We start from the raw sequence: 25314 nt of genomic DNA on the forward strand, positions 1-25314 counted from the left end.
CAGTATTATACCTAATGGCTTGTAACTTTGTATTACTTTTTAATCATCAGCTCCTTCCTTCCTTTTTGCTGTTTTTTAAAAGTCTCAACCAATACAGATATACTAGTTTCCTAAGATGTTTTTCATATCTCTCCTCCCAACCGGGGATTTATTCATAACTCTAAAATTGAATTTAAAATGTTATAATCTTTTTACTGCTTTACACAAGGAGTAAAAAGTATATACCAGCCAGTGAGATATACTTAGGGTCAATAAATGATATCTATTTATATATTTTATTTTTTTTAACTTGTTTTTAAACTGATCTTAAAATTCACTAAAAAGAAACAAACTATAATGTATATCTGAGTATACTCCTGTTTTCTTTTCTCAAATCATTAGGCATGGTGCTAAATTCTTGCTATGAGATGCTTACAGTCTCCTGTATTTGGGAAGAGGGAAGGAGAGGATATAACCAATAAGTGAACAGATGGGTATCAATCCAGTGAGGTAAATATATTATGAATAGCAGATTACAAACTGGGTGTATTCTGGATACTAGTCCTTTGCCAGTCATATGGGTTGAAAATATCTTCTTTGAGTCTTTGTCTTGCCTTTTAACCTTGCTTATGGTGTCTTTTGTCTTGTAGGTCTTAAATTTTAATGTAAACATTAACTTTTTCCTTTATGTCATTTTAAAGAGGCTATAGAGATATTTTCATATTCACATTTAGGTCATTAAAACACTTAGAGTTTATTTTTGTGTCTTGTATAAGATGAGGATCTAATTTAATTTTTTCCTCCTCATGAATAGTCAAACGTACCAGCATTTATGATGCATGCCATTCTTTCCCCATTGTCACCTCTGTCTCTTATTAAGTCTCTCCAATATGTCTGGGTGTGTTTCTGGGCTTTCTATTATGCAGAGCTATTATGCAGAACCCTTTATTATGTAGAACTCTATTACGGTAGAACTATTTATCCTCATGCTAGTTCCACACTGTTTTAATTATTTTTTTAGAGACAATGTCTTGCTCTGCCACCCAGGCTGGAATGAGTAACACAACCACAGCTCACTGCAGCCTTGAATTCCTGGCTCAAGCCATCCTTCCAACTTAGCCTCCTGAGTAGTTGGGACTACAGGTGCATATCCCCACACCTGGCTTTTTGTTTTTTGTTTTTTTGGTAGAGAGAGAGTCTTGCTATGTTGCCCAGGCTGGTCTCAAACTCCTAACCTCAAGCAATCTTCCTGCCTAAGCCTCTCAAAATGGGGGGATTATAGGTGTAAGCCATCATATCTGGCCTGCTTTAATCTTTAAAGCTTTGTTTTAAATCTTGTTATCAGTAGAGCAAGTATACCCTCATTTTATTAATACTTCAAGATTGTACTGATGCTTCTAAAACAAATTTAGCATCTATTTGTCAAATTCCATGTTGAGATTTTGTTGGAATTCCACTGAATTTACTGATTAAATTTGGAACAACTGTCATCTTTTTACTAGCAACAACCAATCAGAAGATATAATTTCTTTCATGAGTATTTTTTATTTGGATATTCTTCTTGCCTTTCAATTATGAGTTTCAGTCTTCTAAGTTTTCAACAGTGTGAATTTCTTTTTTTTTGAGATGGAGTTTTATTCTTGTCGCCAAGGCTGGAGTGCAATGGCACAATCTTGGCTCACTGCAACCTCTACCTCCCAGGTTCAAGTGATTCTCCTGTCTCAGCTTCCTGAGTACCTGGGAGCATGCCACCACACCTGGCTAATTTTTGTATTTTTAGTACAGACGGGGCTTCACCATGTTGGCCAGGCTGGTCTCAAACTCCTGACCTCAGGTGATCCTCCCGCCTTGGTCTCCCAAAGTGCTGGGGTTACAGGCATGAGCCACTGTGCCTGGTCTGAATGTATTTTTAATTAATTTTCTAGTAAAAATAATTGTCATTTTTATTTCTTGTTCTTTTATCTAAAATCCTTGCTGAACCACTCTTATTTGTGCTAAATTCCCTATAGATTCTTTAGGATTTTCTATATAAACAGTTGTATTATTTACATATAATTTTCTTTCTCATGTTTGCTTTTTATATTTCAGAATGACTTAATTTTTAGTGCACTAATAGTATTCATTTTTTGTCTACACTGACATGTACTTACTCACACACAAAAAAATACAACCTGTCATTTAATAGGATTTAAGTCAGGATACTACCTCAGTTTACTATTTTATCCCAACTGTGAATTTAACTATATAACTTTAAACAATACATTTAAACCTCAATTTCTTGATTTAATCAGGCACTGTTATTGCCAACCCACAGCCATTTATTCTCCCATTCTTTCTTGAAGACAGAATAGATTTTGTTCAGCTGACCATCCCAAATCACACAACTCCAGGGGTAATCCAGGGGTACTCTCAGTCAGTCTTTGCAAACCACTGGTTAAGGGTGTACATGTGACTCAGTTCTGACTAGTCAGACATGTGAAGTATTTTTCTCCCTTTTTAATTTTTTTTTTTGGTTCCTTTTTTTCTTTTTTTGGTGGGGGATGGGGTGGGAAGACCTTCTGGAAAAAGTTTCCTGGCTTTTGGAAAGAGGTACATAGGAAAGAAACAGTCCCTTTTCTTCTGCTGGTTATAGTTTTGTTTGCCTATGATATTTGTAATCATGGCATGCCAAGGATTGCAGAGCAAAAAGAGAAAGAAACTAGGTCCTTGATAACATCCCTGAATCTCTGAAGTAACCACACCTTGGTCTGCCTCCATTTTGAATTGTCAATTGGGTCAAAGTATTTTCTTTACTGTTTTACTATGCTGAGTTGATCTTTTTTTCTTTTTTTCTTTTTTTTTTTTTTTGAGATGGAGTCTCACTCTGTCGCCCAGGCTGGAGTGCAGTGGCTGGATCTCAGCTCACTGCAACCTCCGCCTCCCGGGTTCCCGCCATTCTCCTGCCTCAGCCTCCCAAGTAGCTGGGACTACAGGCGCCCGCCACCTTGCCTGGCTAGTTTTTTGTAGTTTTTAGTAGAGACGGGGTTTCACCAGGTTAGCCAGGATGGTCTCGATCTCCTGACCTTGTGATCTGCCCGTCTCGGCCTCCCAAAGTGCTGGGATTACAGGCTTGAGCCACCGCGCCCTGCCGATCTTTCTTTCTTTCCTTGTGGCTGAAAGCATCTTAACTAAGACACTGACTGAGAACCTTGGCCAGACCTGCTCACAGAAAGCCCTTAAGTGGACACATGGAAAATTCCTAGTATTTGCAGTACAAGTGAAGCTGAGTGACCTACTGCTGAAACAGTAAGAACTTATGGCTTAGAACAGAAAGAACAGGCCTGGATGTGGCTCATTAGATAGCAGAGTTACTGTCTTAGTTGGCAGTAGAAGTTGTTTTTGCATATAGACATATCTGGGGTTTATAACATAGTGAGCCCCAAATTCTGTGTTTCTTCGACTTGGTGGATACTTTATACTCTGTTGGGCTACCATGCCATCTCTGGATAGGCATTCATGAGATTTAAAGGAAGCAAAGAACAGCAACTTTCACCTATTTGCATCTTATTCTCCTACCTTTGCAGGGCTTCTCTGCTTATCAGCTGTTTTAGGAGCAAAAGAAAGCCAAAACAACTTTTTTTCTGAACCAAGTATAAATCATCATTCCATTCATTCATGAACCTGACCTAGACCCTTGGTCTGGCCTTGCTCATTGACCCTTTAATATTAGGCAGTATTTACAGAACTTTACATTGTAAAATGAGAAACTAGCACACCTACACTTTCCTTTACTTTTTTGGTTTAGCCCTTAATCACGTACTGCTTGCAGTGTCACTTAACTTTTCAGGTATGTAGTCAAAAAGGTTTCAGGTTTTGTAGTCAAAAAGCCAAGCAGTTGCCTGTTTCTTTCATTCCTTGTATTCTTTATAGTACCTAGTATAGTCCCCTTAAATATGCTCTGTGAAAAATTAAACACGGGGAAACTACTAAGCATTTCTTATTCTGGTGCCCTCAATCTAAAGATGAATGGAAAGCTAAAAGAAGTAGTTTGTCTTCAATTAATATCTCAGAACATTTATGATTCCTTCTCTTTCTCTTTTCCTCTCTCTTCCTTTAATTCTTCTTTGAATCCTTTATTCCACCCTAGCATTTAAAAAATTATTCCTTTTATTGTTATTCTACCATTTAAAAAAAATTTTCCTTTCTTAGTTCTCCTTTTCTCTTCCTCTCTTTCATCATCTTCCTTTTTTTAAACATAATGGAAGCACATTTTATATCACGTATTATGTTTATTAATGCAACTTTATAGTAATAGCTAGTATTTATCAACTGCTACAATATGCCAGGCATTATGCTACAAGCTTTAGATGTTTTGTCTCATTTATTCCACACAACCAGCAGTGAGGAAAAGGAATTCTTTATTAGACTCTTTTTACAGATGAGGAATTAGAGGCTATAAAAGGTAAATCATTTGATTAAGGCAAACCACCTAAGTTTAGAACTGGGACTTGAAACTAGAACTCTTAAAACCATTATATCACACTGCCTTTCCAGTATAATTTATCTACTTCTTTCTCTTCCTTCCTGAATTAGTAAGTCTCCAGGGAACCTCTTTAAATACTTTTATAAAAATTCAAAGCAATATACAAATATGATTTTAGAAACTACAAGATTCATAACAAGAAGCAACAATCTACAGCTCAGGTCCCCCTTTCCACAGCAGACATTGTTTTTTTTTTTTTTTGAGACAGAGTCTCACTCTGTCACCCAGGATGGAGTGCAATGGCACGATCTCTGCTCACTGCAACCTCCGTTTACCGGGTTCAAGCAATTCTCCTGCCTCAACTTCCATAGGAGCTGGGATTATAGGCACGTGCCACCACGCCCAGTTATTTATTTTTTGCACTTTTAGTAGAAACGGGGTTTCGTCATGTTGGCCAGGCTGGTTTCGAACTCCTAACCTCAAGTGATCCACCGGCCTTGGTCTCCCAAAGTGCTGGGATTAGAGGCGTGAGCCATCATGCCTGGCCCATAGCAGACATTTTTAACCATTTGTTCTTGTGGTCCTTAATGATTATCTCCATATCTGTTGCTTATACAATCTTAAATATTTATGCCACTACGCCTACTCATTTCCTGTCATAAGAGAGAAGATTTAACTCACTCACAACTCCCAGGCCCCCAAACTATCCTTTCCTTCATTCTCCTAATATAATAACATCACTAGGCATCAATCTCTCCAACCTCAAACAATATAAATAAACTTTATTTTCTGTTCCAATAATCATAAACAGTATCTCTTGATGTTCTACTTTGTAAATTAAGCTGGTTCTCTTAATTTAACAATCGTATGATGTTCCTCTTAAATGGTTTGTATCTCAAAAAATAAAAATTAAATTGTCTTTAAGTTGTAGGTCTCAAAGTGCTTTATTAGGAGCCTACTGTCTTTAACTGAGTGAAAGGCCCCTTATCCCTTTCCTAGGAGATCAAGGATGGCTCTTCAAATCTTTCATGAAGGTTCCGGGAGTGGACTTGACACTTTTATTGTAGCAACTGGGCTGCCTTGAACAGAGTTTTGGTATCTATCTTTAAAAACTATCACCTGCTGGCCAGGTGCGGTGGCTCACGCCTGTAATTCCAGCACTTTGGGAGGCTGAGGTGGGCAAATCACAAGGTCAAGAGATCGAGATCATCCTGGCCAGCACGGTGAAACCCTGTCTCTACTAAAAATATAAAAATTACCTGGGAGTGGTGGCACACACCTGTAATCCCAGCTACTCGGGAGTCTGAGGCAGGAGAATTGCTTGAACCTGGGAGGCAGAGGTTGCATGGGCTGAGATCGTATTACCGCACAGTAGCCTGGAGACAGAGTGAAATTTCATCTCAAAAAAAAAAAAAAAAAAAAAAAAAAAAAGTATCAACTGCTAAACAAGAGCACTCACCTGCTGTTGTCCCTGTAATCGCTGTTGTAGTTGAAGTCGAAGCTGGTTAGGTGCAGCCGGAGGTCTGTTTAGAGTTTGCCTGGGCTGCATGCCCATGCCAGGTGAAAAAGCACCTCGGGGAGGTGTTACTTGAACAGGCATCGTCCCCAGCGAAGGTTTTTGCCTGACTATGCCTTGGAAAGGGCTAGGGAGATTGGCAGTAGGAGAAGGAGAAGAGTAAGGCTGGGAATAAAGGTTGGGTCTTTCTTCCATCATCAAAGGTGGTGTTGCTTGTTGTGGTGGAAATCTCTCTGATAATACATCTAATCCACCCCCCTGTTAGAAAAGAAACCAGAATATTTTACAAATAAATTTCTGCCAATAAGTGATATGCTTCTGTATTTCTAGAAAATATCATCGTATATTCATTCTGAATTCATGCTCTCCAGAAGTTTACTACCTAAAGAAATCATTTATAAAACCTGCTTTTGAAATGGAGTAACAGATTAGCTGAGATATTTAAAATGTCAGTACAGAGATGGCAATATAGTTAAAATAAAGGCTCCAAATCAATGAAATATAACTAAAAGGTTTGGAAAAAAACTTCATTGCAAAGCCTAAGAATCAATAAACTTTACATTTAATAGCTTACTATAGGAAGTAGATTCTTTTTTTTTGAGACAGAGTCTCGCTCTGTTGCCCAGGCTGGAGTGCAGTGGTACGATCTCGGCTCACCACAAGCTCTGCCTCCTGGGTTCATGCCATTCTCCTGCCTCAGCCTCCTGAGTAGCTGAGCCTACAGGCTCCCGCCACCAAGCCCGGCTAATTTTTTTGTATTTTTAGTAGAGATGGGGTTTCAGCATGTTAGCCAGGATGGTCTCGATTTCCTGACCTCGTGATCCGCCTGCCTCGGCCTCCCAAACTGCTGGGATTACGGGCTTGAGCCACCATGCCTGGCCTATAGGAAGTAGATTCTTAAAGGAGGGATCAAGCAGGCATTTTTCTATCTCAGATATAAAATTCATGCTTTTATTTGAAAAAAAAAAAAAAAATCCACAGCTGATGTAACAGAAAGCTGTAGTGTTATGGTTTCCAAATGTTTTCACTATTACCCACTGTAAGAAATATAAATTGTGACCTATTTGCGTACACGCGCATGTGTGCATGTGTGTGTGTCCGTATATGCAGCTGAAAGGAGTTTCATAAAACATGACTTCTTTTTATGGGTTACGCATTCTCACACTTTGTATTCTACACTATTCTACTCTATTTAAAAATGCTGGTCAAGATGCACTAAAGTGATTTTATCACCCTATCATCTAAAAAAGGCTAACCTGGAAGTTGGAATACCATGGAATATACTGGCAGAAGACAAGTGTGAATGAAGGATAAATTAAGCTCTAAAATATAGTGATGCTATAAATCTGGATTCTATTCTGGCTGGAGCTTGTAAGATTCCATTCCATGGTGAAAAGCTAAGACTTATTTCTAATTCTAATTCTAATTATTATAATATTTTTCTTTAAAAAAACACTATGTATTATATATTTTGATAAGTTTCACAAGGGGTAAATTATAAAACAGCTAAAGCACAGTGGGTACAATATTTTAAAATCTTGCTTAAAATAATTTTCTAGCTTCTTAGGGCTCCATCAGTTAAATAATGTTGACTTTAATAAATACCTGAACAAGTTTGTCAATTCCCAGAGCTCTGTCTAGTTCAGCTAGCTCAGTTTCATCTTTGCCACTAAGGAAGGATACCAGCTGTTCAAGAAGAGCCTTCTCATCATTTCTCCCTTCTACTGTTGTGGGTGGACAGAGAAGCTCATCTAATTGTGAGCTAATACACTGGCTGCAGGATTAAAAAACAAGAGAGTTTCACATTGACATAGCAAATAATTTATTCAATCTTTATATACATATATAGGTGCAAATTTGGTCTCAGAAAATTCTCTGTTGAGATGCTTGGCAATTCTAACGCCATGGAATGTTCTATGTTTAATGTGCAGAAATTAAATGAGTATTTGGTATGTAGCTTGAATATATTTTTCGTTCTTTTGTCAATCATTGAACTTTGTTCCCATATTCTTCATGTTACAGAAATAGCCTGGAAAATTAACCAACATAGTTAAGAAAGGGGAAATAACTTATAATAAAAGTAAAAACAAAATCAGCCAAAAACTCAGAAAAAATCATTTAGCCTATATTCAGATTTATTCTACTTCTTCTATTTATCTATTTTATGAATGCCATTAACTGTTAATAACAACCACAATCAAAACAGTACATATTATATTACTTAACTTTTAAAGATGACCAAATCATCTTGATTGTTAACATGACATGATTACCATTTACAAAAGAAATCAAACTGGAAAAATGAAATATGCTAGGTATTAAGCAACAAAACAAATTATTCATTGATTACATGTAGGAAATACACAGTCTAATTCAAATTGATACCAACTGATACATAAAACAGAAATATATACAAAATAATACTAATCCTAATAACACTAATATAATAATACAATTATTAGCACTCTTCCTTTGGGAAGGTAAATGGGAATACAGTTCCTAGTTAAGGCACTAAACCACAATCAGCACTATCTAGTCTTCCCATGGTTGGCAGGTATGAGATGCACTCTGTGTTATTGAATACGGCTGCCTGTGGGGAGTAAGAAATTCAGTTCTAATCAAGACGTGACATTGAGTAGATGGAAAAAGTATACTTTCCTTTCTTATAACTTCTTGCACCAAATGAAGAGAAATGCTGGACAAATATAACTAAAAGTTCAAGAGCAACATAATTATTGTACTGAGGCCAATTCATCCATAGGTCCCAGACACATCATGGTAATCAATTAAAGTTATACATGAAATATAAAACAATAGCTACATATTATATCAATCTCTTGATGCTTACAATGTATACTAGCCTTGTGGTCACGTAGTCAATAAATCTATTTAATTCAGTGTCTTTCCCTTGCCCCACTACCCTCGCTTTTTTTTTTCTCCCCCTGAGACGGAGTTTCAGTCTTGTTGCCCAGGCTGGAGTGCAATGGCACGATCTTGGTTCAAGCAATTCTCTTGCCTCAGCCTCCTTAGTAGCTGGGATGACAGCCACGCACCACCACGTCTGGCAAATTTTTTGTATTTTTAGTAGAGACAGGGTTTCACTATTGTGGCCAGGCTGATCTCAAACTCCTGACCTCAGGAGATCCACCAGCCTCTGCCTCCCAAAGTGTTAGGATTACAGGCCAGAGCCACTGCACCGGCCCATTTTTTTTTTTTTAAATAAGTATTTACATCTATTAATACCTCACAAAATACCACTGTAGACTGAAATCTAGTTTGGAAAAAATAGTTCTCTGTTTAGAAGTTGGTATCTGATACCTTATAAAATACAAAATGTATTACTTACTCTTCTGATTTATTCTGATTTATAGCTGTCACTGTATTATTTGTCCATGGAATCTGATCGCCTGTTCCTGGTTGTCCAAATTGGTTATCAATTGCTTCCAATTCCAGCTCAGGTAGTCCTGATTGAAGAAGAAAAGGTAAGAAGTCATTATCTCAGTGGAGGATAAAATGATAGTATTTTCAAAAATAATATATTGGAGAGTGAGATTTCCCCTTTAAAGTATGACTTCAATGATACAAAGGTCACTTATTCAGCACTTTAAACTATCCAATAAAAAGTAAATGAGAAAGTGAAAAAAGATTTCTGAATCAAGGAAAATCTGATATTAAAGTTTGTACATAGGTTAATGTTATCCAGAATCACTCAGGACTTTGTCAGAAATTATTTATTTTAAAGATAAATTTAACAATTTTGGTTATCTGCTTTTCAATCACATCATAACAGAATATGCTTTAAGTAACACAGTGTCATCACCATGAAATCAGAGTGGTGAGCAAAAGATAAAATACATTCTATCAGAGGTAGGAACAGAAACTAGAATCTGAGGCCATGTAGCAAATGAACACAGCTCTACAGTTGCTAATCTTAGAATACAGCTGTACAGTAACAGTATAAGAACTGAGACTTATAATGATGGCTCAAATGAAAAAAGAAGTCAAATTATGTTTTGTAATTGAAGAAAATAGTATATGTATTTTAGAAAGTTTTTCCGTAAGGCTTTTTTGGAAAGCTTTATGGTCATCTCTGTACTATTTATACTAGAAAAAAATTTATAAATAACCTAAATTCCAGAAATTGAGGGACTGATTAATGAATTATGGTATAGATACTGACAATGGTGCTGTTAAATGAAAAAAGAAAACATATTCCAAAACATTATTTTCAAGATGACTCTGTTTTTACAAACTATTTCATATATGTTAATATAAAAAAATTCTGGGAGGATACACACACACACACACACACACACACACACACACACACACACACTTTAGCTCCACTTTAGGTAGTCAGATTAAAGGCTACTTTTCTTTCTATGATGGTTATTACAAATAACCATCCAATGGTTGGTATTACAACCAACCAATGGTGAGAAATAAAAGTTATATAAACACATTTACTTTTAAATGTATATAATTACAGCTTTTGATTAACCTAAAATGAATATATATTAATTGATCATTGTTATGGGCTGAATTGTACCTCCCTCCAAATTAATATGCTGAAGTCCTAACCCCTGGTAGCTCAGAATGTGACTATATTTGGAGACAGGGCCTTTAAAAATGTAACTAAGTCAAAATGGGTCTTTATAGTGGGCCCTAATCCAGTAAGACTAGTGTCTTTCCAACAAGAGATTAGGAGAAAGATAATACAGACAGAGGGATAACCTGACCCAGAGAGAAGAGGGTCATCTCCCAGCCAAGAAAAGAAGCCTCAGAAGAAATCAAAACTACTTTAGGCTTCCAGGATTGTGAGAAAATAAATTTCTGTTGTTTAAGCCACCTAGTCAGTGGTATTTCGTTATAGTAGCCCAAACAGAATCTTTTTTTAAAAACTAAAATAGCCTTGGAGTTTGTTTTAAGGGACAGCTTATTGAGACAGGATCCCTCATTCGAATGAATGAAGAATAAGTAGATTTAAGGATACCTCCCAAAATGTACTTAATGATAGTTACTGAACATTATTGCTACATAATTCATGCAGGCTCACTTTTAAGTGAAGCATAGTCAATATTTAGTATAAGTGAGAAATAAAAGTTATATAAACACATTTACTTTTAAATGTATATAATTACAGCTTTCGATTAACCTCATCTCTATCATGACAAATGATAGAGAAATCAAATTCTGTAGGATTCTGAAAAACACAGCAAACAAAAACAACCAAACTAAAACAACAACAAAAATGGGAAATAATCACTTACTTTGTGTCATTACTTAAATCAGAAAGTTGGTCAAAGATTATCTAAAACTGTCCCATTGCTCTGCCTACATGTTAATTCCTTAATCTTACTTCAATAAATCTAATCTTAATTATTATAACCAAAATTAATTAATTTAAAAGTCTAAGAAAATGTACATGGCTGTCCACTGTCTACTATCAATACTAAGTTTTACAAGATAGTTTGACTCAACAATAGGACACAGTATCTAATTTTACTAGTCTTGAGAAAAATGTTAAGAAAATAAGTTGGATAAAATATTTTCAAAATAAGATTCACATGCTGAGTTTGGTGACTAAGCAAACAAAAATAAACAAAAAAATCCCCATACTAATAAAATTTTGATTCAATAAAAAGTTTTGTTTGGATAGACTGTATGCTTAAAAGAAGTTGGCTTTTATTCTGAAAGTCATTTCAACCTTTTGCGACTTTCTTTAGAAACTGCCTTCTGTAAAAAATGTGAAGGTTTGTTTCACCTATTTCTTCTAGGAAATGCACAGGCTCTCTCTCTTTGTCCAGAGAATAAATGAAATATTTTTGGTCATTTCTGTGATACAAACATGAGTAAGTATACATGTAATACAAGACAATACAGTCATTTCTGCTGGAAACAGGCAGCTGAAGTAGGGGCAGAAAACAAGCCCTAGGGATCCCTTGATCAAGCTTATTAACATTTGTTATCTTTGCAAAGGGCTCAACATCATACTTCCTCCATTTAAATATAGCTAAAAGGGACAGTGAATCCAGCAAACAAAACAAAACAAAAAACAAACAAAAATCCTTATATTAAGAAATAATTTAAAAATTTCTGTCACTTCCAGGATTAAGCTACAGAAAAAAAATTTCTGTACACCAAGTAGAGAGCATTTTCTTAACCATGAGGGTGGCTTTTGCACATTCTACTCTCCTAACAGTTGATTTACTATCTACTGATTCTGATATTCACAGTTAATTTTTTCAGCTGTTGGTAAGGAAGTTTCTGGCTTAGTTTTGGGTTGCATTTGGCAGTAACTGCACAGTAGTTACAGTGTTTTATTTTTTTCAAAACATGATGTAGACAAATAACTAATTTTTCTAATATATAAAAAATTCTATAAACCAATAGGATAAAAACCCAACAAAACAATAGGTAAATAGAGAATATGAACATAAATGAATATATAAAATCATTCAAATATGATCTAATTCACGATAAAAGAAATAGAGATTAAAATGACATTGAATACCTAAAAAAATAAAACCATCAGATGGGCAAAAATGAGAAAGTACATAATTCAATGTATTGGCAAGGATATACAGAAATGGAAACATTATCAGTTAGGGTATAAGCTGAAACACTTGCTGGAAAGGACTATTTGGCAATATCTATCTTTTGACCCAGCAATTCTATTCAGAACTTGTATCTCAGATATACTGTCACATGTGGTAAATTATCTCTATATAAGATTATTCATTACAGCTTTGTAATAGCAAAAGATACCTATCAGGCTACTGGTTAAGTAAATTCTGGCACAACTGTAAGAAGTTGTACAGCTATAAAAAAAGAATAAAGATGCTCTTTATGCACTGATACAGAATGACATCCATAGAACATTAAGTGAAAAAATGACTAAGATACAGAACAGCTAATGTGCATAGTACGACACTATATGTATTTTAAAAAGGGAAGTCTACGTACGTAATTTTTGAAGGTACAGAAAAAACAATACTACTAGAAAGAGATTTTTCAGAATGTATTTAAAAAATTTTTTTGAATGTTGAATCATGTGAATATCTTAATCACTATAAATAAATAAATAAACAAAAACCATGAAATGTAATCTCAAAGGATTTTTTTTTTTTTTGAGACAGGGTCTCACTGTCACCCAGGCTGGAGTGCAGTGGCATGATCTCGGCTCACTGAAACCTCCACCTCCTGGGGCTAAAGTGATCCTCTGGTCTCAGCTCCCCAAGTAGCTGGGACTACAGGCGCATACCACCATGCCTGGCTAATTTTTGTATTTTTTGTAAAGAAGGGGTTTCAACATGTTGCTCAGGCTGAAAAATTGATCTTTTTAAGTACTGAAAATGTTGCATGTGAACATAATGATGTTTATAGTTATATAATATTTTTGATGTACTACAAATTAATAAGATTAAAATAAATTATCCCAGAATGTATATGTTCACAGAACACAAAAACAACTGCCTCACACGGTCATTTCCTTATTCCAGTGATGTCAATGCTTAAATATTTCTGGAATTCTTCAGGAATTATCTCAACCAGTCCACATGTCCTTCAAGAAACTAAGTTTCCTCATAGGTACACTTATTTTTAGTTTTTGATTAAAAAAAAATAGCATTATTCTTTTTAGATCAACATATTTGGTTCCACATAACTCTGGACATTTTCAAAAGTGAAATCTACCCTCAAAGAATAGGGATTTGAAGACAGTCAAAAGGACAGAGCAAAGGTTTTAAAGGTACCGCCAAAGAGGCATGCTGTACATATTCTGATCAACAATACCCTCATAAAAGCTGTCTCCATTGAAAAAGCAGTATTTACCTGGATGTGCTCTGGTAGACTATTTCTAACAAAATTATTTAAATCACTTGGCCACATTGCTTGGGGGTGTGTGTGTACATACAAATAGCATGTTTTGAAACCAGGTGGACTGAGACTTAAATTCTGGTTATTCTGCAAATATTAGTTGTATTACTTTGGGGAAGTTTTTGTCTGTGTGTGTTTATGTGTTTCCCTTTTCTCTGGACCTTTGTTTTCTCATTTGTAAACGAACCCAAGGAGACTTGTGGTTCAATGTGGCAGATTTATCACTTATATTTTATTTTCCCTCCAAAAACATGTCTGAAATAACTAAGAAATAAAAAAGAGGAACACAAATCTACAGCTGAAGGAAAGGCAGAAGAAATTTTCATGGCAGCAGACTAAAACAACAAAGGATTTCTGAAAGACAAAACATAAATGGAAACAAACTGATTGTGAAACTTCAACTAAACTAAAACACTTGCAACAGGAGAAAGAGATTTTCCAAAGAGGGGAATTTTCCCAGAACACCAGAACAACTCCAGGCTTAGTGGTCATTTGAGCAAATAAAGGAACAGGCCATGGGCAATTGCTGGGATAATTATGGATGGCTGAACAGCTGCTGCCAGGCCATTGCTCTGAGTGCAGCTGACTCTGGCACCTGTCCATGGGATTACAATTGTGAGCATATGACTAAAAATGGGAGTTCTGCCCAGGGAATCTCCCAAAGGGGATGCTAGGGCTGCCACAAGGGGTTTCCCCACCTCCAAGTACTATTCCTCACAACAACTGAGAAGTAGGGCTTCTATAATCAGAATCTACATTCACTGCCAGGGGAAAAGGGCTTCTCACTTTAGCTAAAGAAACACACTAGCTACCAACATTTTAAAATTCTAGACCTTTTTCAGTATATATGGAGAGACAGTCAAAATTTACCAAACATTCAAGAAAAGTCAACAGTAGGAAGAAAGCAACTTTAAGGAAGAAAATAATGTTGAAGAAAAAAAGGGTTAGTATAGAAAATGAGTGAACCCCAAATCACAATAAATATCATCATACAGATTAAAAAGTCTATTGCATCCATAAAAAGTAATAGACTCCTAAGAAAAAGAATGTTTAGAAATCATAAAATTATAGCTATGATGAAACGATCTCAATAGATGGACTGAAGGGCAGAATGGACATAGCTAAAGATTTAGTTTTGATCTGGAAAGTTGAGCTCAGAGATTCTCTCAGAACACAGTGCAAAATGGCAAAGAAAAGTATTAGAAAAAAAGGTAAGTGTCATGGGGGATACAGTCATTACTTCTAACTGTGTATCTCAGGTGGTGAAGGAGGATGATGAACTATTTTATGCAAGATATTTGAACTTGACACAGTTTAGCTAAGATTGAAGACTAAAGTAAGGAAAGGTGCTTGATTTTCCTGGGCGGGCACAAGCTTAAGATGTGGGCCAATCAATAGTGGACTCTGGTTCTAGTAAACAGTAGTGATGGACAATTTAGAGGTAAGAGTGGGGCAGAGAATCAGAAGTGATTCTTCTTTTTATACGCTATCATATTTTTGTTCCCATCTTTTTTCTTTCTTTTTCCTTCTGCAATCCTTAATTCTTTTTTCCTTTTTCACATCCAACTTGTTTCCCTAGCCTTATGGCCTCTGAATTCTTTTTTCTTTCCTGTCTATATCTACACAGTGTAGACTGGTTGTCTGCATCTACTGACCTCCCCCATATCTGCCTTGGTATCTTCCCCTCTATGCTCTTGGCCTCTGCAAACATATCAGCACAAGGTGAAACAAATTCTGGCCTATTTGCATACTTTCACTTATGGAGCTGTACTCATGAGGGGAAGCCTCAAGGGAGAAAAAAGTTATTTGCCTCAATACAGACTATGAAAGAAAACACCCCACTTTCACAACTTGCAAAGCTAGCAGATACTTTCTATTTCTATTAATTCTAGTTTTCATCAAGTTAACACACATACATAATTTTATAAGTCAGAACCAAGAGGCCCATAATAAATAATAGCAGTTTCTTGCCTCACTCCTTCCAGTCACTTAGTTACCTCCTTCTCCATAGAGGCAACCGTCTGCAACTCTGAAAATTGTTTACTTTGGCATTGCCTATTTGTTCCTAAATATGCGTATACTGCTATTTCTTGATGTCTCAATTTTAGATTTACCGACTTTCCCTCATTATAGATGAGGTCTTAGCTCTTCCATATGTACCTCTCTTACTACCATCCTGGTTCCCAATTCGCTAACAGAGATCATAGTTTTTTATAAAATCAAAAGTTAATATTTTGATTCTCATGATTATGAAAATATTGCTCACTGCTAAGTCAAATTGTGCACTTTGTTTGAACCTCCTCTCTTGTGCCATACTTTTTTCTGGAGTTAATAATTTTCTTATTTTTTCATTTGCCAGTGGTTCTAGTAGAATTTATCAGATGTTTCAACTTTTTGACATAAATCTATCAATAACATTTTCTATAAACTCAAGGAGATCAATTCATTTCTTCCCCAGACACCGCCTTTCTAGAGGATTTGTCAGGCCCCCAGTTCAATATGCACTGGTTGTTCCCTAATCTTGTTGATCAGGTGTCATTCCTGGGCTTCCTTTCAGATCCTTTGCTTCCTCTGTCTCTTTTGGTTTTCCCCTGTTTGCTTAAGTACATCCTCCAGGACCTTTGCTAGAAAAGGTGGATATATCAAGCAAATAAAATCTGAGGCCCTTTATATCTGAAAATGCTTTATTCTATCTTTACAACTACAAGAAATGTGATACCTAATTATTGGCTGGAAATCATTCTACTCTCAGATATTTCTAAACTAAACCTTATTGGTGTATAATTTACACACAATAAAATGCACCCATTTTAGGTTCAAATTTTGTACAGTTCAACAAATTTTGAGAAAGGTATAAACCCAGGACTTTCCACTCAAATCAAGAAAACAGAACATTTCTATCACCTCTAAAATTTCCTTCATGTTCCTTGGCTATCAATCTTCCCTAACTTAGGCAAACAATGATCAGACTTCTATTTTTTTTTTTTTTTTTTCTTTTTTGAGACGGAGTCTCGCTCTGTCGCCTGGGCTGGAGTGCAATGGCCGGATCTCAACTCACTGCAAGCTCCGCCTCCCAGGTTTACGCCATTCTCCTGCCTCAGCCTCCTGAGTAGCTGGGACTACAGGCGCCCGCCACCTCGCCCGGCTAGTTTTTTTGTATTTTTAGAGATGGGGTTTCACCGTGTTAGCCAGGATGGTCTCGATCTCCTGACCTCATGATCTGCCCGTCTCGGTCTCCCAAAGTGCTGGGATTACAGGCTTGAGCCACTGCGCCTGGCCAGACTTCTATTACTACAGATTAGTTTTGCCTGAGAGCTTAAAAAAAAATTCTCAATATATATGGCTTTTTTCACTTAGAATGTTTCCAAGAATAATTCATCCCATGTAATAGTATTATGTTTCCTTCTTTTTCATTGCTGAGCAGTGTTTCATTTTATGAATACACCATTTGTTGATGGACATTTAGTTTGTTCCGGTGTAGGAGCATTTTTTTTTTTTTTTTTTTTTACAGTCTCATTTTGTAGTCCAGGCTGGAGTGCAGTGGTGCAATCTCGGCTCACTGCAAGGTTCAAGTGATTTTCGTGCCTCAGCCTCCCTAGAAGCTGTGATTACAGGCGCTTGCCACCACACCTGGCTATTTTTGTATTTTTTTTTAGTAGAGATGATGTTTCACCATGTTGGCCAGACTGGTCTCGAACTCCTGACCTCAAGTGATCTGCCTGCCTCAGCCTCTCAAAATGCTGGGATTACAGGCGTGAGCCACCGTGCCTACCCAGTTTGGGGCTATTTTGAATAAAGCTGTATGGATATTTGTAGTCAAGTATCTTTATGGACATGGACTTTCATTTCTCTTGGTTAAATACCTAAAAGTTGGATTGCTGGGTTACATGGTAAATGTATGATTAATTTTATGAGAAATTGCTGAACGATTTCTACACCATTTTACATTCCATTAGCAATGTAAAAGTTCAAATTGTTCTACACCCTTGCCATCATTTGGTATTGTTAGTTTTTGGGCATCCTAATGGGTATGCAGTGGTATTGTACTGTAGTTTTAATTTGCATTTCCCTTTACGATTAAAGATGTTAAGTATCTTGGCAGGGAGTGGTGGGTCATGCCTGTAATCCCAGCACTTTGGGAGGCCAAGGCGGGTGGATCACTTGAGGCCAGAAGTTCTAGACCAGCCTGGCCAACATGGAGAAACCCCATCTCTACTGAAAATACAAAAAAATTATCCAAGCATGGTGGCGCACACCTGTAATCCCAGCTACTCGGGAGGTTGAGGCATGAGAATTGCTTGAATTTGAGAGGCGGAGGTTGCAGTGAGCGGAGATCATGCCACTGCACTCCAGCCTGGGCAACAGAAAGACTTAAAAAAAAAAAAAAAGATATTAACCATTTTTTCACATGCTGATTTGCCATTTTCCTATCTTCCTTTGTGAAATGTCTTTTAAAATCCTTTGCCCAGTTTTTAGATTGGACAGTTTTTCCTACTACTGCATTAGTGCGGTACATTTGTTAGAACTGATAAGCCAATATTGACACATTATTATTAAATAAAGTCCACAGTTTACATTAGACTTACATGTACAGCTCTTTGTGTTGTACATTCTGTGGATTTTGATATTTTGACAAATACATAATGACAGGATACATGTCATTGCATAGACATGATTTATATATATGTAAGTGTATATGTCTATATACATTTATATACACATGATATGAACACGGGATTTTTAGGTATGATATTTATCACATAAAATCCCATGTTCTCCTTATTTATCCTTGCCTTTGGCAACCACTGACAACAAACCCCTGGCAACTGCTGATCTTTTGACTGTCTCCACAGCTTTGCCTTTTCCAAAATATGGTTGGAATTATACAGGATGTAGCCTTTTCAGATTGGCTTCTTCTCAGCAATGTCTTTCCATGGCTTGATAGCTTCCAAGTTTTGGCAACCATGGATAAAGCTGTCATAAACATTCATGTGCAGGTTTTTGTGTGAACATAAGTTTTCAACTCATTTGGGTAAATATCAAGGAGTGCGACTGCTGGATCATATGGTAAGAGTATGTTTAGTTTTGTAAGAAACTGCCAAAATGTCTTCCAAAGTGGTTGTACCATTTTGTATTCTCACCAGCAACGAGAGTTCCTGTTGCTCTACATCCCCGCCAGCATATTGTTGTTTTAATTTGCAATTTTCTAATGACATGCGAGTTGGGCATCATTTCATATGCTTACTTACCATCTGTGTATCTTCTTTGGTGAGGTGTCTGTTCAGATCTTTTGCCCATTTTTAAATTGAGTTGCTTCTTTTCTTATTGTTTCATTTTAAGAGTTCTTTGTTTATTTTGGGTATCACTCCTTTATATCAGATATGCGTTTTACAATGTGAGTCAGGAGATATTTTCTTTGCTTCTATTTTTTGGAAGAGATTATAGAGAATATAATCTCTTCCTTAAATGTTTGGTAGAATTACAAGTGGGTTTAGCCCAGTGATTTCTGTTTTGAAAGGTTATTGATTATTGATTCATTTTCTTTCAAGGTGGTCTTTAAAGAGTAGAAGATTTAACATTTAATGAAGTCTAATGTATCAATATTTTTTCTTTCACGATTAGCACTTTTTGTGCCCTACCAAAAATGTGTCTATCTCAATGACTTTTTTGTTGTTGTTGAAAAGCTTTATAGTTTTATATTTAAGCCTATGATCAACTCAAAATAAGTTCTTTTTTTGTGTATGGGATGAGGAGAGGGGTAAAGGTTCATTTTTTTCTACATGTTCAGTTGTTATATCACCATGTATTGAAATGACAATTCTTTGTTTAATTACTTTGGTGTCTTTGTTGAATGTCAATTTGCCATATAAATGTGGGTCTGTTTCTGGACTCTCCATTATTTTGCATTGATCTATATGTCTATTTTTATTCCAAAACCACACCATCTTGATGACTGGTGCTTCATAGAAGTATTAAAATCAAGTAGTATAAATACTCCCGTTTTCTTTTTTCTTTAATGGTTTTGGTTATTTCAGGACCTTTGCATTCTCATATACATTTTAGAAAAAGCTTGTCAAATTTTACTAAAATGCCAGCTGGGATTCTTTTTTTTTTTTGAGACAGAGTCTCGCTCTGTTGCCCAGGCTGGAGTGGACGGGCGTGATCTTGGCTCACTGCAATCTCAGCCTCCTGGGTTCACACCATTCTCCTGACTCAGCCTCCCGAGTAGCTGGGACACCAGGCGCCACCATGCCTGGCTAATTTTTTGTATTTTTTTAGTAGAGATGGGGTTTCACCATGTTAGCCAGGATGGTATTGATCTCCTGACCTTGTGATCCACCTGCCTCGGCCTCCCAAAGTGCTGGGATTACAGGCGTGAGCCACCGTGCCCGGCCGCCTGCTGGAATTTTTATTGGGATTACATTAAATTTACATGGGTCGATTTTGGAATAATTGACATCTTGACAAAATTGTGTCTTACAATCCATGAAAATGGTATCCCTCTCCATCTATCTGGCCCCCTCTAATTTCTCTCAGCAAAGTAGTTTTCATGTTATTCCATCTAAAATTTATGTCTTAACATTTTATGTATTTTGTAAATTGCTTTTTCTATATCATTATCCAATTGTATGTGACTGATACATAGAAATACAACTGATTTTTTAAAATACTGAGTACACATATTGTGACTTTGCTAAGTTCATTTAATTCAAGTAGCTTTTCCTCTCACTTCTTTAGGATTTTCTACACACAGGACACTTCTAGAGTATTTTTCTATTAACAAAATGCATTTTTAACTTTAGCCTCTAGCCTCAAATATTATACTATTTTATAGAAAACAGTATTTTCCCATTTATTCTACTTCATCTGTGGTACTATTACTGTCACACATTTTTCTTCTACATATTACATATATAATTCACTGTTATTATTTTTGCTTTAAACAGTTATTTTTCATTTAAATAAACTAACAAATGAGAAAAAAGAATTTTCCATTTATTCATACCTTTACTTATCTGGCTCTCTTATTATTTTCTGTAGGTTAGAGTTTCCATCTGGATTCATTTTATTTTAGCTTGAACAATACTGTAATCTGCTGGTGACAAATTTTCTCAGTGTGGTTTGTTTGAAAACATCTTTATTTCACCTGCATTTCTGAATGATACTGGATATAGAAAGTTAGTTGTTTTCTTATCTTTGTTCATCGTATATCATTTTCTATCTTTGTTCATCTCTATCATTTTGAATGATACTAAGTATAGAAAGTTAGTTTTTTTCTTGTTTATCTGACATAACGTGTCATTTTTCTTCAAGATTTTTGTTTTAGCAATTTGATTATGACGTGGCTTGTAGTAGTTTTCTTTGTGTTTATTTTGCTTGGGATTCATTAAACTCTTGGATTTGTAGGTTTATAAATTTCCACAAATTTGTAAATACTTTGGCTGTTATTTTTTCAAAAATTTCACCTGCTCCTCATTCTTCCATAATTATGTATTATTTATACATTATGTGTATATTAGACTGCTTTGTATTGTTCCACAGGTGACTGAGGTCCTTGATAATTTTGTGGTATTCTTTTCTCCTCTAATTTGAATAGTTTCTAATACTATGTCATGTTTATTGCTCTTTTTTTTTTTTTCCTGCAGTGTCTAATCTACTGGTAGGCCCTCCAACAAATTTTTCATTTTAAATATTGTATTTTTCAGTGCTACCAGCTCTATTTGGCTCTTTTTTTTTTTTGTAGTTTATATCTCTTCCTTCATTATGTTCATGTTTTCCTTTAAGTTCTTCAACATATTTAGAATAGCTATTTTCAAGTCTTTTTCTATTAATTCTAACATCTCTGTCATTTCTGGATCTATTAACTGACTTTGTTTGGGTATGGGTCACAGTTTCTTGCTACATCATGTGTCTTAATTTTTTTATTATATGTTGGAGACTATGAATATAATGTTGCTGAATGTCTGAATTTTGGTATCCTCTTTAAAAACTATTGAATACTGTTCTTTCAGACAGTTAATTTACTTGCACATCAGCTTGATCCTTTTGAGCTTTGTTTTTAAGATGTCAAAGCAGGTCTAGAGTAAATCCACTTTAAAGTGAGGCCATTTTCTACTAAATGTCCCAGATGTTCAAGAAGGTCTACCAACTCCTTGGTAGACTGGTCAGGACTTGATTATCTTCCAATCTTGTGTGAGTTCTGGTAGTTGTTCCTTCCTGATAGTTGTTCTTCCTTCACAAACTGTTCTTTGCCCCACCTAATAGAGTATTGTTGAAAACATGCACGGTGTAGTATTCAGCCAAGGATTTAAAAGAACCCTGATTCAGATTTCTGTTGCTCTTTTTCTACATATCCTTCTCTTCTCAGGTACTTTGTTCAGCAAGTTATAGTTGCCCCAAGGTCACTGAACTCCTATCACTATTTTCTGAGTTTAGTAAAATATCCATGCTTATTTTGGGTTCCTCCTACCTTTACTTGGTTTGGTAAACGTCTCCAAGAAAAAAGTTGAGATGACTGTAGAGCTCACCTGACTTGCTTCCTTCTCAGAGAGATCAGTCTCACACTGCCTAGTATCTATTGTCTTACAAGAATTGTTTAATATATTTGCTCTTTTTCCCATTATTTACAGTGGGAGGACTAGACCAGTGTCAATTATTGTTGTCACAGTTGAAAGTAGAAGTCCTCTTTCTCAAATCATCAATGTCTTCTAGTTCCAACATTACCTTTGAGAAATTCCTGATTCACTGTATGGAATTAACAACTTCTCTCTGAAAGGTTTTAGAATCTTTTCTTTATCTCTCATGTTCCAGAATGATATGATGACAAGCTTTGGTACAAGTATTTTTTTTTTTCCATTTGTGTTGGGTACTTGTTGAAACATTGTAATCTGGGGAAGCAAGTCCTTTAGTTAGTTGCAGAAAATTCTCTTATATTTTTTGATAAGTTTCCCCCTTATTGTTTGTTTAATTCTTTTATTTTTTAAATTAAATTAAATTTTTAAAATTAATTAATTAATTATTTTTGAGACAGAGTTTTGCTCATTGCCCAGGCTGGAGTGCAATGGCACAGTATCAGCTGACTACAACCTCTGCCTCCTGGGTTCAGGTGATTCTCCTGCCTCAGCCTCCCGAGTAGCTGGGATTACAGGTGCCTGCCACCACGCCCAGCTAATTTCTGTATATTTTTAGTAGAGATAGGGTTTCACCATGTTGGTCAGGCTGGTCTTGAACTCCTGACCTCAGGTGATCCACTTGCCTCAGCCTCCCAAAGTGCGAGGATTACGGGCATGAGCCACCGTGCCCGGCCTGTTTGTGTAATTCTTAATCATTATTGGCCCTCTGAGGTGGACCTTGTAATTTCCTTAACTTTTTCTGCCCTACTTCCCATTTGTCTTTCTGGGAGCATCTTTTTGTTCTTTCTGGAAGCTTTTCTAAGCTGTATCATCTTACATTTCTCTCATTTAAAAAAAAAAAAAAAATGTTGGATACCTAATTTCCAAGAGTTTTTTCTGTTTTCTGTCCCTTTTTTTCCCTTTCCATATTTTCAGGGGTAATACATTTTTATCTTTCTAAGATTTCTAGTAGTTTTTTTCTTTTTTGGTTTATGTATTCATTATGTATTTCCATTGCATACTTTTTCTGTTTATTTCTTTTTTTCCCTTTCAAGTTGCAGAGTTTCCTCCAAGTACTGATGATTCTTGACTGTGTCTGTTCAGTCAGTGTCCTAAAACATGGACTGAGAGGGCTGAGTGCTAGGCTTGTCTCTCCTGGCATCCTTCATTGTTGGATGATGAGATAGCAGAATGGCTTTTGTACTTATATACTCACATCTAGACATCTTTCTGCCCATTCAATGTCCCCTGAGAAAATTCTTCCAGTCCCCCATATTGGATGGGGAAGGAGATAAGGACCCCCAAACCAATCAATATGCAGACTTTCATTTGATCTCTTTTCAGCCTTGCATCTTACTGTTTCCTCAACTGTGACTGGTATTCCAGTCTAGAGTCTCACTGTTTCAATTAGAAGAAACTTTCAATATCATTTAATCTATTCTTATATTGCAGATAAAGAGAATTAAGGTTCAAAAAATGCACTTCCTTGAGGTAAGACTGTTAATGACTGGAGAATGTGAGATTTGAATCTAGGCTTCTGATTCTTCCTCTAAAGCTCTGGTCAGCTAAAATACTGCCTCCAAAAATGTCACAGATGATTCAAGATTATTCTTTGCAGCTGTCTGAAATCTTGGCAAACTATCAGTAATTGGGTCATGACAGCTAAAAGTTCCAGTTGGATTGAAATAACTGAAGTACCACATCTGATACCATTAGAAAAGGGACAGGACTAAGGTCGGAAATCCAGACTAATTTTGAAAGTGAGCTGATTAGTTTCCTTTAGTTTCAAGGTCATACAATGGAATTCTTACCACTGGTTTTTTCAACATCAAAATGTGATGGGTAAAAAAATCTGACAGCCTTATTTTCATAAATTTAATGTATTAAACTATCAAAGTATCTCTCAATTAGGAAAATGCTAACTTGGGTTAGAACAATAACATATTTTAACACAGCTGTCTCCTAAGCAACTTCATGGAAAACTCATTCTCTGGTATAACATGTATTACTTAAGAAAAGAAATCCCATAATCAGGAATGTTTGGGAAATGTTGGGTAAAAGAAATCTAAACTACTTTCTTTAATACAAGACTTATCAAAACTGCTAACAGGCATTGAAACATCAATACAAAATGTATGGAATATGTAGCATTTGCCCAGTGTATTTTGGTGCCAAATCTTTTATTTCTGCAACTCATAGGATTAGTTTTCAAGGAAGATATCTGGAAACAATCTGACCCAATATTGTATTTCTGAAAATCCTGTTATGGGGTGTTTTGGGTGAGACAACAAAATTTTTCTCCTTAACATCAACTGCTCACCTTAACATTAATTACAAAAGGGTAGAGGTTATAATTTAAAATACACATGATGCATGAAGTTCACATGCCTAAATATAACTATTTTATTATTTATAGTGACATTAATAAAAAGATATTTCACTCTTAAGCCAAGGATCTGTGTAATACCGGTGGGAGATAAAATGCTAATCCACATTATCACTAAACGTTTAAAATGAGGTGTTGTCCCCAAAACATACTATTTAGCCTGGAAGTGGGTCTGGCAGTGGCGGACTGAAGTGAAGCTGGCAGGATCTCCGATTTGATGGTTACGCTGGTGACCGCACCATCCATCCTGTCTGTCTCACACAAGCCTGGCAACTGTGCTGCCTTCTCCAGCGTGGGCAGTAACTGATCAAACTGGTCAAGGTCAGCTGTAAACTAAGAATGGAAACCAAAGTTAGAGGACATATATTCTATACTTTCACCTGAAACAACGCAGAAAAAAGGATCCTTCTTTAAACTCTATGAATTCAGTGTGACTTTGAGAGAAGAAAGAAAGAAGAAATAATTAGAATGATTGGGGCTA

The 25314-nt window shown here is 36.0% G+C and overlaps 1 protein-coding gene across 9 annotated transcripts in view; it reads right to left on the minus strand.

Annotated features, from left to right (window-relative positions):
• NCOA1 (nuclear receptor coactivator 1) overlaps nucleotides 1-25314 on the minus strand; it is a 276873-nt gene that overhangs the window by 35867 nt on the left and 215692 nt on the right. For all 9 annotated transcript variants that reach the window (XM_023230095.1, XM_023230098.1, XM_023230097.1 and 6 more), the window contains 4 exons: nucleotides 24986-25166; nucleotides 9304-9421; nucleotides 7563-7731; nucleotides 5901-6215 (listed from right to left, as the gene is read on the minus strand). In XM_023230095.1, coding sequence (XP_023085863.1) covers nucleotides 5901-6215; nucleotides 7563-7731; nucleotides 9304-9421; nucleotides 24986-25166 — 783 coding nt within the window. The remainder of the gene's footprint in view (nucleotides 1-5900; nucleotides 6216-7562; nucleotides 7732-9303; nucleotides 9422-24985; nucleotides 25167-25314) is intronic.

The sequence above is a fragment of the Piliocolobus tephrosceles genome, chromosome 15 (assembly GCF_002776525.5).
Source record: "Piliocolobus tephrosceles isolate RC106 chromosome 15, ASM277652v3, whole genome shotgun sequence".
Taxonomy (NCBI): domain Eukaryota; kingdom Metazoa; phylum Chordata; class Mammalia; order Primates; family Cercopithecidae; genus Piliocolobus; species Piliocolobus tephrosceles.